General features: G+C 36.2%; 1 protein-coding gene across 2 annotated transcripts in view; it reads left to right on the top strand.

Annotated features, from left to right (window-relative positions):
* MYOF (myoferlin) overlaps positions 1-13637 on the top strand; it is a 68913-nt gene that overhangs the window by 12323 nt on the left and 42953 nt on the right. For both annotated transcript variants that reach the window (XM_054071578.1, XM_054071577.1), the window contains exons 4-12: positions 4956-5064; positions 6339-6423; positions 8612-8772; positions 9273-9401; positions 9961-10023; positions 10136-10186; positions 11754-11784; positions 12269-12384; positions 13036-13162. In XM_054071578.1, the coding sequence (XP_053927553.1) occupies positions 4956-5064; positions 6339-6423; positions 8612-8772; positions 9273-9401; positions 9961-10023; positions 10136-10186; positions 11754-11784; positions 12269-12384; positions 13036-13162 (872 nt within the window). The remainder of the gene's footprint in view (positions 1-4955; positions 5065-6338; positions 6424-8611; positions 8773-9272; positions 9402-9960; positions 10024-10135; positions 10187-11753; positions 11785-12268; positions 12385-13035; positions 13163-13637) is intronic.

Below are 13637 nucleotides of genomic sequence, written 5' to 3'. Positions count from 1 at the left end.
TTTCTAAATTGTTTGAATCCTCCTACAGCTTTTCTGTCTTATGTGGATTCTTTTCCATGTCAGTGTGGCTGTGCATAGTTGCAGGGTTTCCTTCTATACATTGTATACAAGATCCAGTCTTGGTTTTCTGCCTTGTACAAAATAGTATCTATGCTTTGTTTTTTTGGTTTTTTTTTTTAAAAAAAAGCAGGAGTAACAGAACGTGGGTGTTGGGTCTTGTAGCATAGAATCTATGATGGAACACAGATACTGAGAAAGAGAGGTTGAGTGTAGCAATTATAACTGCAGCGTGGGATCAAGTTTGCTGATGAAAATAATCAGTATAAACCTCTGCCAAAATAAATCCCTAAAAATAAGTCGAAAGAATTTAAATGCTTGACTCTCAGGGGGTTAAAATCACTGTGTTTCCAGTAGAAGTAGCATGCAAGCAGCTGGAGGAGGTGATAGGCTAAAGAATTTAGCATAAATTGCTGCCTTCAAACAAAGCAGGAGTAATAAAATGATTGGTACTATGAGTCAGCATTTCCTGATGGGGCATGGGTGTGAAGTTTCACTTCTCTTGGTTATTTGGGCAGCTAACAGGAAGTGCTAACCATAGCCCTAACGGATTAATTAGCTTTGGTACAAGTGCAAAACTCTGTTTGATAGTTGGTCATCAGTAGTTCCTTAATTTCATGCTGATAAACTATTCCCCTTTGAGTACTAGGGGGCTGGTATCATAGTCCTAGTACTAACAAGGTATGTTTCAAGTGGTTTAAAATCTGCCTCTAAATTTGGACTTTGTGTTTACCTTTGGTGTCTTATTCAGTGGTAAACCAGAATATGTAAACTGCTTGTGGTGGGACAGGTTTTTTGCTTTACTTTTACAAAGCTGGAGAAGTTGGAGAGACTGGCTGACTGGGCACTGTATATGTAAATGTCTTGGGGTGGCCAAAAAGGTGCTTAAGCAGAGTTAAGAAGCAATACTGATGGGCTGTCTGCTGCTAAAACAGCTGATAAACAAAAGATCAGAGGATGCATTGAGCCGTTCTGAAAGCAGAAACTATCCCACTTCATGGTATCAAGAGACCAGTGTGATCTGGAATTAAGAGGCCAAATGTTGCCTGCCCAGGCAAGAGGAAGAAAGCTGAAATGGATCCAGCAACGAGCAGTGTCCTTTGAGGTTGAAAAGGTGACAGCAACTCTTTTCATCTGTGCTGGAAGGAAATGACTCCTGCTCACCCTGAAAGTCACCCTGATTTCAGAGGGAGATGGCAGGCAATCCTGCTTGAAGGTAAGAAGTCTTCAGAGTTCAGAGGAGCACAGCTACTTCACAGTAGTCATGCAGAGAACTGGTGATCTACTTAAATATCAGAAGAAAGTACAGTAGCGGACTTTGCAGCAAAGCATTAAACAGCAATGAACTCTTACAAGATGTGGTGGCACAACAACAGCGTCTGCTGTCTGACTTGGTTTTACCTGAATTAGCCCAAAGATTTGAAACCTCAGAGATGCATCTTAGGAAAAAGGCTTTCTCCAAGACTTGAACAAACGTGAGAGCTAGCAATGACCTTGAGGCATTCCTTGTTACTCTTGAAAACATTACTTCAGCTGTTGGGTAGCTGTGTGATAAAACCAAGACTAGACTTGGTCCTGGGCAGTCTGTTCTAGTTGACTGTGCTTGAGCAGAAAGGTTGGACTAGGTGATCTGAAGTAGTTTCTTCCAACCTCATCCGGTCTGTGGTTCTGCTAAGGGAGGGGTCAGTCATCCCAAATCCAGTGAACAGGACCGCTTTGCGGAAGGCAAAAGACTGACTGCCTAAAGCGTAAGATTTGGCTAAACCTTAGAAATAGGCTGACAGTGTATATTGAATATATGAACTTTGCATTTATCTTTAGTATCTTATTCTGTGGTAAACCAGAATGCTGAATATCAGATTCTCACTCTTGCTAGAGTGGAAAAAGACTGGAGACTATTGTTGCTCAGCCTGTTAAAGAAGGGGGAAATAAAGCACTTCAGAGGCAATTATTAGCTAACAAGTAGTCTATATAACTGAATCTCTTTTCAGTCCTATGAAGGTGATCAGAATTTTTAAAATCTTTGCTGTCTATTCAATTCTATACTCAGTTATAATTTGCACAAGATGGATGAGGATGTAGAAATGGAAATTTACACTGGAAAATTTCAAATGCACTATAGTTGAACAACTGTTCTTGAGTTAATGTCACCAGATAAGAGGGTGTGGTTGCTGAAACAGTCATCCAGATTATTTGAGACTGGGTGACTTCTGAACAAGTTCTTCTTGGAGTTAATGTCAGTCACTCTGGCTCATATCGAATGAAAAGAGCAAGCCTACAAATTTTTTCTGCAATCGTACATGGGAAAAATTTTTCTTTGCCTTTCTTTAGGCCTAGATTTGGCCTAGCTGATTTTGAGTGATCTTGTTGGGTTTTTCCCTTCTGCGATACCTCAAAGTATGTATATTTCTCTCTTGTTTTTCTCAAGTAGGAAGGCATAGTCAGAGTTGAAGGATTTGGGGAGAATGAGAGTATTTGGAATTGAAAGGTTTTGTTGATTCATTTTTCATTGAAGGAAAAAGAGTGAAGAGAAGTTGGTTTCTTTAAGTATACAGCTGTGTAAATGAAATTCAAGCATTTTTTCCTTTTTTCCTGAAGGAATAGTTTCCCATTTGCTTATATTATATCTGCTTTCAAGGGTGTTAGCATGTCAGAAGGCTATGTAATAAAGAGAAAAATGCATTAAGCTACCCAATATTTTTCTGTTAACTGCTTTGGAATTTGCAGCTAATACGGAATGAACCTTTTGGCTTTTCTTTGACTGTTGAGTATTATCAGTGTATGTCTGAACGACACCTGCCCTTTCTACAGAAAAGTTTGGTCAAATATAGAGGAACATGTTCTTTTTGGTATATAGTGTCGGATTTATTTGACTTCTGTATATCACTAATGTTTGGACTGTTGAAGCCACAGGGGAAAAGATAAAGCCTCTTTCTGTTTGAGAGAAACTTGTTTCCTGAGCTAGGTGGACATTACTGTTTAGTGATGAAACAGTTGGAGAGATAAAGAAGACCACTGTATGTATATCTGATCTTCCAAATCTAGGTTTATCTTGTGGGTTGAAAGCAATTCTCATAACATAACGGGTGTAATTGCTTCTTAAGCTTCCTGAAGTTGAGAAAGGCATAGAGTCAGTGTTTCAGCTGATGTCCAGCTCTGTGCAACAGTTTCTAAGAAATGAAAATGTACGTAGGGTTAATGTAATGCTCACTGAAATAACTAGGTATATTTCCGTAGATTTTCAAAGGACAGTGGAGCAAGCGTACAATACAGAATCTGTACCTCTGTTCCACAAAGGGAGGAGAGTCAGGTATTAGAAATGGCATCAGAATTCCAGTTATGGTCACGTTAAAGGCTAGAATATCTTCATGCATTTTCTCTGAAGCATGGCCTGATCTTAAATTGCTTTTCTGGCTCATCTCGTATGTGTGATGAATATGTGAAGCATAGCTGGAGTACTACTATGCTCTGGCAATTTGGGGGGAAGAATAAAAGTTTGAATAGCAAGTCAGATCTATCAAAAAGATAACTGGGATTGAAGGAGTGAGGTGAACTGAGAAAGCGGAGTTGACTGAGGAGGTGACAGCACCAAAGTAATTCCAGCAGGTCACTAAAACAGAAAGTGTAGTTAGTTTTTGTGCACAGCTAAACAACAGCTGGAACGTATAATATTTAGAATGTATATTTGTGGGAAATTAATGTTTTATGCTTACCTATCCTAATGTACTTTGCAAAAAGTGAATTATATTCTCATGACACAGCACCTAGGAGTAGCTATAACAATCCTTTTTATCCATCTCAAAAAATGCCCTTGCAACCTTAGCCTCTCCATGAGAAAATGTTGTAATCAATTCAGTGGGACCTCAGTTAAGTTCTCCACATATAGATCATTTTCTACTTTGGCAGCAAAGCTGGTATTTTCTTTGTGAACCATGTTCTTTGTAATATTTACAGAGTGAAATTGTCTTGAGTTTTTTCTTTGAAAAACATCTCAGTTATTCCAATAATCCACTTCAGTGGAAGAGTAAACTGTTATTGCATACTACGGGAATGCAATACAGGGCCAGATATCACGAGACCAGTGCCAAACTACTAGAAACTCTGCTTAAAAGAAGTGTCTCGGGTTAAAAGTAAATGCTGTTTTCACTTTTTGTAAGAGGATGGGTGTGGGTGACAGATGCAGTCCCAAAGTAGGCAGAAGTAGCTCAGAAGAGTCTACCACATAACGTCAACTCTCCTGGGCAGCTTCCTTAGGCAGGCCTCGCTACAGCCGTAGCAAAACATTCTGAGAATTTAGAGACAAGGAGATGAACGTGTTCCAAAATGCAAAGTATTGACAAGAAGGTTAATTTTGTGAAGCCTCTAGTAAGCACATTGATTACATGTGTTCTATTTCATTGTTTTCATTACAGAGATATGTATGTCTCTTTGTGTCTCTTTCTGTGTAGTATAACATCTGTCACATCTAGCCTTTAGACATTGCTTCTTGTCTGAGAGTTTGCAAAGCTATATAGAGAAGGAAGTATTACATCCTTTAGTTTACCAGTGAGAATTCAGTGGCTGAAACAAGTGACATGGCTGTTGAAAATTATACAGAAGATTATTTTCAAATATATACATAAAATTTATTTAAATTTATTTTTTAATCTCTATTAGCTTAAAGCTGTGTCTTCTTTAAGGAACTGCAGCACATGTAAGTGCAGGGAAAAAGGAAAAAAAACCCCAAATTAGCAGTACACAATCCCTGGATAACATTTGCAAAGATCTTTTGTTGTTTTTTGGGTTTTCGAGTCATGTCTGGAGTTACTTGGTTGACTAACAGATGGTAGCAAAAGACAAAAGGGAACTTCTGTTTAATATATACTTGCGTTCTAATGATGAGTTTTACTTCATTTCAGATTAATTGGCACTGCATCAATAGCGCTTAAGGACCTTGTAGGTAACCAAAGCAGATCATTTCCCTTCAAATTCATACCTCTACTAAATGAAAGGGGACAAGAAACTGGAGTGAGTGCCTTACATTTCCTTATTTTACAGTATTCTTGACCAAAATGCTCCATTAACAGGGCTAATAGTGAAACAAAAATATTTTCAAGTTATTTTTACTTTATAGGTTAAATGCTTGGATTTTTATAGCAAAAGCTCCAGACAGGAAATTTGTAGTAAGATACAATTATGTCTATATCATCTGAGTATCCTTTAATTTAGATTAATTGTGTTCTGTGCAAGTATTATGTATTTTTATATATGTGTTGCAAATATTATGGGCCACAGGGTATGCCTGGAGATCAGCCTGATGTTGAAAGGATGGAGTTCCCGGGTGCACTTTTTTGCAGTATTCTTTCTAAGTTCTACCTGTGTAATAGCTCTGAGTCTAGAAGGCAAATAATTATGTATGCACATGTTCACTGCCAGCTCACTTCAGGAAGTGGCACAAGAACTTGCTTAACTTGGTTTAGCACATGTTTAAATTTAACAGAATTATTAACTTATTAACTTAGTTATTAATCAAGTAGTTTCTACAACTGCGACCTTACTGTGTTTGTACAGTCCAAATGTTAAAGCACTTCATATTGCATTCCAGTACACTTAATAATAAGAGGCTTTAAGGGTAATTCCAGTATCTCATCAGCTGTAGTTTATTGTCATGGTTAGTTGGTCACAAGGTTGGGCTTTTTTTGCTGACTTCAAATGTTACTGTGGCAACTAGGAATAATAATGATTTGTTCAATAATCCAAAACCACACTTGAGCACAAAAAAAGACAATCCTATAATTAGAATGGAAAATGACATAGTGTTTTTCTTCCAGGATGGAGGTTTGAAGAAGCAATTAGAAGAGCCAGATAGGATAGGTTACTTATGGTTCAAACTTGTTATGTTGTTGATCAGGGAGTTTTATTTCTTTCTTTTGTTTTTTCCATCTGCAAATTTAGGATGTCACCTAGTCTGCCATGAATACTGTGGAACTAAATAAATTAATATTTGTAGAATATCTTATATACTTGTATTGTGACAGATTTTTCTAAATAAAACCACAGTGATTCCATTTTTAGGTATTATTTTAGAGCCTGTTACATAGCTGCAAATCATGTATTTTTTGTTTGTGTGTATATATAGCTTAACAATTTATTAATTTACTGATAGCTGAAATTTTGTTATAAACTGTATTGTGACTATGAATAGTTAACTGTTCATGTACAGTGATAGCAAAACTTACTGCTTTAAATCAATTGTCTTGAATTCTGTGTGCTACATAAAAAAACAGTGGATTTCTCTGTAGGCAACAATTGATTTGGTAGTAGGATATGAGCCACCAGCTGGACCTGCAAATCCAAATGATCCAGGAGGGACCAATACACAAGAAGGTATTCCAACCTTTTCTCAGGACATTATTGTTAGTAGATTATGGAGGTATTTAAGATAAGGCAAGAAAGTGTTTCAACTGCATTGGTTATCAGAAACAAATGTAACTAGAAGCAAGCATGTCAAGACTGCCACAGAACGATTTTAAATAAATTAAGGATGATTCAGAACTACAGCTAGGAAGAAAATTGGCTTTTCCTGACATAAAAAGTTTTTTAGCATAACTTTCTCCAGTGGAATCAGATTACAAAAGAATTGTGTTGCTTAAAAATCTTTTCAGAATGGCTTTTCATTAGGAAACAAAGGGGTTTGAATGTTCAAAGATACAGCAGTAATCTGCTGTAATGTTAGGGCGAACAAAAAAATGCAGGAAAGTCACATTTTTTGAAAAATATATTCTGTTACATGAAAAATATATTCATGTTTCAGTGTCAGAGAGCTTTTTGAAAAGATTGTCTTAAATCATTACACTTATTTTCCTGTAGATATGCAAGTTTTGAAAGACACTGTTGTATCTTATATTAGGCTTGATATTTGACTAGCCTGTGAAATATTGTGATCAGTAGGGAATGTTCTTTAATCTCTATATCATTTGAACCAGGCTTTTGCTGAGAGTATTTTTGAGATCCTCTCGTTTTTCAGATTCTAAAAATATCTGTGAAGTAACAAGAGGTTTTTGCAGTTGACAGGCAAATAATTACCCTAATTGGAATCCAGTCTATGTTCGTGCGGAAAGAAGTAAATGTATTATATGTTTGAAGAGAAGTAGATCAGTTTGACCATTATCTACTGCTAGATAATAAGAACAAAAAAAGTGAAATAATAAGTTTTCTGGTGGGAAATTTTGATTCCACTGACTTCACTGAGAGATGTTCTTGGGTTGCAGAAGGATAGGTAACGGAAATACAAAAGCTGTGTGTTAAATCACTGCACATCAAAATAATTTTATATAAATATGGACGTGAAGGCTAGAAGTGCAAAGTAACTTATATAAGATTATTTTGATAGCTTTTAAAAAATATACTTGAACTATAAGATAGTACAGGTAAAATAAAATGTGGCTGGTTTTTAGCTATCATCCAGTGACTGCATGAAAATTGTTCCAGTGCAAATTATCAAACACACCTTAGTTAATTACCGTAAGCATCTGTTTCCCATGAAATAAAATCAGCTGAGATTGCTGCAGCTCAGTTTCAGAAATTAGAAAGTGCTAAGTAAGGGTGTGTAATAAAGAAGTCTCATGGATCCATCTAGGCAGATGGATTTTGAGAGATGTTAGGGAGGTGGGGTCTTCCGGTTTTAAAATACATGGTATGTCAATCTCTGTAGTTTTATATCTCTCTTACGAGGATCACTGAGGATTATGCAGTGATCATCACCCTGTGTTGGCAAACTAATTCATAAAGTTAACAAACATTCTGTTAAACTAACCACCAGAGAGACAGCTTAACTTTCCTGTGGACTTTACCATAGTCACTGTCCTCCAGATAAGAAACGGAGCTGCAAACACAAGGGTCTGACACACTTTTGTGGTCTAGATATTTACAGATCCTCTTTTGCAATACTGGAATTTTACTGTATGATCCAATGTTGTAGTGTCATGTGGTTGTAGAACAGTCTTCCACTTGGGTATTGTGATTTCAGAACTGTCAAAGAGGCTTACAAAGAAACTTTAACTTATTCTACATTTAAATGCTGTGGCAAAGGATTCAGAATTTTATTTTCAGTTGCTGACCCTGAATCTTTTCATTTTTATATGATTCTGAGGTACAAACCAATGCTATGTTATAGCCTAGTCTTGCTGCCTGGAAACGGCTTCAACTAGAATAAAATTAATCACTTCTGGTGTATTGTGAACTATTCTGGTGACAATTACAGCTGAACTACACTTTGCTGAAACTTCAGTTGATTGTTTCAAAAGAATGTGTGGGAATTGTATTAGATACTCTGCATCCTGAAGAGGGACAGATCTACAGTTAGTCTGGATAGGATATAAATTTGTTCTTAAGCAGGCTAAAATGATGAGATTTCAAAGGGAGTTGGAATCACGTGGTTAGCAAAAAAAATTATTGAAATGAGATGATAATAAAATTTTAGTGGAACTTTTGGATATCAGACTCTTACATCTGTAACTTTAATATCAGACTGTACTATTTGTTTATTAATTGCACTGTTTTTTTACTGTATGAGATGGAGAAGATGATGGAGGTTATGAGGATGGTATGGAGGGTCCAGTTGATGTTATCACACCAACAGTTCCAAGTGGCACAAAGGAAGCCCAGCTAGCTAAACGCATCACTAAAGGAAAGAAAACACGAAGAATCCTTTCTAACAAACCTCAAGATTTCCAGGTAATAGATATATTAAATGTTGCATTTTCCCTTTTCCTGCCTGACATGACATTTCTCCTTCTACGTAGTGTGAGTGTAAATCTAATGCACCATAGAGAGAATTAATCTCTTCGTTTGAAAGCTTGTATTTCAATAGTATTCTTCAAATTTGCCTGTTACAGAGATGTCCAATTTTTAACAGTTCTGCCTGAAATCTAGATGAACTTTACTTACTGTATAGTTATAAGATATCAAACTGCAATAGTAACTTTAGAAATAAGTAATAAAAGCAAGTAAAAAAAATTTTACTGAAATAATTGTCCCCAACTTCTCTTGTAAAATGAATGTAAAATTATACTTGCTATCATAATGAAGTTTGAAAAGCCTGGCCAGTCCATATGTGCCACCTACTTCAGGTGTTGGCTGACTTTTTTGATGATAGAGTAAGAAATCATTGCCACCGGGATGATAGATAATATAGGGAATGAATTAGTACAAATACCTGAAATTTTATTTTCCAGATTCGTGTTAGAATCATTGAAGGTCGTCAGTTGCCTGGAAATAACATAAAACCAGTAGTCAAAGTTCATGTTTGTGGGCAGACACACCGAACAAGAATCAAAAGAGGAAACAACCCATATTTTGATGAAGTAAGTGGCATTAAGAACACTGTAACTGAAACGTTGATGCTATCAAATGTAGACAGTTATTACAGCTTTCATTATGATCAATGAATAAGAATTTTCTAATATTTAAGGGTTATTATGACTAATATGTATTTTGCAGTTCCCAGTCCCTTTCTTTATGTATTCACATCGCTAAACACATCTCTGTTGCCGTCAGTCTTAGCAGATAAAGCTATCTAGATCGAAGTCAAATTTCAGATGAGATGTATGGAACATATTCTTTGAAAAATGTGAACTGCAGAGCAAGGAGCAAGGGCAGTGCTGAAAGCTTACAGCACTACTATGCCTATTGCTTTCATTCAAATGGAAGTTGCAACTGTCTTTTGTCTATTTGTAGTAATTTTATTTTTCTGAATTTAGGTTTTTACTGTGCATTGAATTATTATATAATATGTCCAGCGAGGTGGTAAGGCAAAAGTACTGTAGGAGGCAAGTCTCTTAAAATGAGGGGTTTGCATTTTTTGTTCAGAGAATTGTGTTTTTCATTTTGAGACAGTTTTTTTGTTTGTTTTTACTTTAACAGATATTTTTCTACAATGTCCGCATGACTCCTTTAGAGTTGCTTGATGAAACAGTTAGCATTCGGGTAAGAAAAAATGATGCATGCCCAAAAGCCTGCTAGGTACATATAGCATTGTCCAGCCTTTTCACTATGATGTTTAGGAACATTCCTGTTTCATGATTGTCTGTCTTTTTAGGTGTATGATTCTCATTCTCTGCGAGCAGACTGTCTAATGGGAGAATTTAAGGTTAGTATAAAAAAAAAAACTTCCATATCTTGGCTGAATTACATAAAATGCGAGAAAAGCAGATGTTTTAAATATTTAAATTCATACTACTTTAGCATGGAGCCAAAGAATTACCTGATGATGTCTTGCTTCTCGTGCTAGAGACCATTTGCTCAAAGCACTAGTAAACAGTTTTCATATTTGAGTAGAATATTATTGTTAAAGAAAATTGTATGGTCTACACACCAAATTCCCTATCTTGCATCCAAGAGAAAAAAATATTTACCAAAAAGTAATTTTTTTCCTCAAAAGGTATCAGAGATTATTTGGTATGAGTTAGGGTTTGAAGAGTTAATTTTATTAGGTAACTAATAGGGACAATAATGATGTGTGTGGTGGCATAAAGATACACACATTGTCAAGTAATGAGGAAAAGTGTTCTTTTGGTCAGAATTTCGTTAAGTAAAAGAGATGGTGGAAGAGTCTTTTACTTCAAGTCATTTCTGTGGTTCTGGTGATATTGGTAAGATTGTGTTTATTTGTGTTTGTTACGGTCAATGTTGGGAGGTAGACTTCAATGCCTGTTGAAGGTATTCCTAAAGCAATATAGACAAAGCATTGACATAACAATAGTAGTGACTACTGGGATCCCCTATTATAACATTTGCATCGGTGTTGGCTGCTATTTTCTGTTTGCTTATTTTCTACTGCATAAATTCAGTAAGTCTCAAGGTCATGTTTTTAGAAAAATATGCAAATATAGAAGAGTACTATTTTTTAAATGATGCTGTTCCTGCCCCAGAGCTGGGTGCTTTTGCCTCCCACTTATCTGTGTAATTTTTAGTGTTTCAGAAAGTGGTATATCGCTCTGTGAAGGACTGCTCTTTCACTAAGCATGCGTCAGCATGTCATTCAGCCGCTTTCTATTCCTGCAGATACACATTCCAGAAGAAAACCCCAAGAGCTTTCTCTCTGGAAAATCACCCTTTAAGCCAGGAATACTAGCCTCAATTGCCATGAGCAAACAAACTTGCCTTCCTGAACATGTTTGAAATACTGTCACAGTATATGTGCAATCTTGCCCAGATTTGGCACAGTGAGGGGGAAAATTGCCTATAATCTTCATGAAAGAAAAAAAAGAAATTATTCCTTAAAGAAACAAGCTTCATTTCTGGAACTGAAAGATGAGGTCTTGAGCAGAAAATAGGAACAAAATAATTCTGAAAAGCATATCAGAACCTAAAATAATGGGGAAACGTAGGGAATTCAAGAAACAGTAAGCTAGTCCTCTCTTCTGTCTGTGATAAATGAAAAAGCTGGGGATCTGAGGAAAGAAGAAAGTAACTACAACTGTTAGTTCTAATACATCTTTTGCATTTTCTTCTGAGCTGCTGTATCTGTTCAAGATCCCATCTTTTTTAATGTAAAGCATTTTCTCTTTCTCGTCCCAAGAATGTGCTATGTAAACTTTCCTGTTTGTGAGAAGTAAACAGTGTAGTAGCACTCATTAAAAACCTGAGGGCAGTTACCCTAGCATTTTTCTGATTTGGTATTTCTTCAGAGGTAATGCCTTTGATCTTTATTTCAGATTGACATTGGCTATGTTTATGATGAACCTGGTAAGTAACAGTTACTTCAGAGCCTCTTTCCTAGCTTGAAAATGAAGTTGGAATATTTCATTACATTTCAAAAGTAAAAGAAGAGAGATAATGGAAAGTTATTTGAGATTGCAAGTATAAGCTTTAAGTATAAACTTAAAAAGATCCAATAATATATAACTCCTTTCAGTGGTTTCAAGATGAAGTACAAGCACCCAAATTTGGATATTAGTTTTGATATCAAAGACCTAAAATGTGGAAAATAATGCAAAAATGTTTGATAATTATATCTATGAATTATCAGGCCAAAACGTTTTAACACCACTAGACTTCTTGTTTTGAATGGCACTGTTGAGACCTGTCTAGGACAGAATAAATTTTAACAATATTAATGATTTAATAATTAGGTTTAGGATAAAGCATGCTTTTGGAACAGTTGACTTTGATTTTTATGATTTCTGCCATTTTTTAAGGGATATTGGTCATGGTGTTTGTTTTATTTTAGGCCATGCAGTCATGAGAAAATGGCTTTTGCTGAATGATCCTGAAGATACGAATTCAGGAGCTAAAGGCTATATGAAAGTCAGCATGTTTGTTCTAGGAACTGGAGATGAGCCACCAGTGAGTTTCATTTCAAAGTTTTTCTTCCCCTCTCTACCCCACAGATATTTATTCATGTCCCCCCATCATTTATGATAGAAATTCACTGTGTAATTCACTCTGTGAGTAATATTTAAAAGTAAGATGAGATTTAGAAGTTGTTCCAAGGGCATCCAATATTAAGTGGCTAACTCAAAGCTTATTTTATTATCTTGTCAAGTTATGCAAACTGTGGACCAGTTCTGGGTGCATTTATCTACCATTTGTAGATACTTCTTCGCATCCTGGAAGCAGAGATGAGTTAGATTGTGTTTTATGCAAGCTAATATTTAATTCTTCTTAGCGTAGCTAATCAGCCTGATCAACATATTAATGAAGTTTGCATTGTACAACTGCCAAAATCACCATTATCTGACGATGATGATTTTTAAAGTGTGATTATAATGAGCTCCTGTAATTCAGTACTTTGGAGATAAACATGTACGTAAAAGAGTTTAGGTAGAATTCATTTTTGTGTCTTGATAATCTGACAAAATCTCATTCTTGATAATGAAACTGACAGCAGTCCTCTGGAGAGTACTGTGGGCACCAGTTTAACTAATCACCTTAGTTCTGTAATCACATTGTGTTTCTCATATAGCAGACACTATATACCACTGTATCTCCCAACAGGTTGAAAAAAGGGAAAGAGAGAATGAAAGTGACGATGTGGAAAGCAATCTGTTATTACCTGCTGGAACTGCTCTTCGATGGGTCACTTTCCTTCTCAAAATCTACAGAGCAGAGGACATTCCACAAAGTATGTCACTTCTCACTTGTCCATAGGTGTGTTTGATGACCATTAGAAAAAATTATGTTATGTGTCCAGAAACACTGCTTGAACACAAAACAGCATGGGTGTTTTACATTGTTACTTGAGCCAATAGTTCTGTGATGACTTAAGTAGCCCATTTCATGTTCTTTGGTAATGCTCAGCGAGCCTAGTTCTTGTAATGGATGATTTAATATATTACCCATTAGATTAGTAATGTTTCTCTGTTGCTGAGTGGGCCATACAGTTTCTGGTAGTGGGAAAGGATCATCTTCATTAGCTTTTCTCCAATTGCAGAAGTACTTGCAAGTAACATTCAAGTGCAGTTGATCTGCAGACAAGCTGGATGTTCTGTGCAAGTCTAGCTCAAGCATACAGTGCGTGTGTCAACTTCCTGTGGGATCCAAAACCCTGCCCACCTTTGAGGGGTTATCAGACAGCTGGTTCTCTGCAAGCCATTTGG

Source organism: Cuculus canorus, chromosome 7, assembly GCF_017976375.1.
Source record: "Cuculus canorus isolate bCucCan1 chromosome 7, bCucCan1.pri, whole genome shotgun sequence".
Taxonomy (NCBI): domain Eukaryota; kingdom Metazoa; phylum Chordata; class Aves; order Cuculiformes; family Cuculidae; genus Cuculus; species Cuculus canorus.
This window is presented reverse-complemented; position numbering and strand designations above follow the sequence as displayed.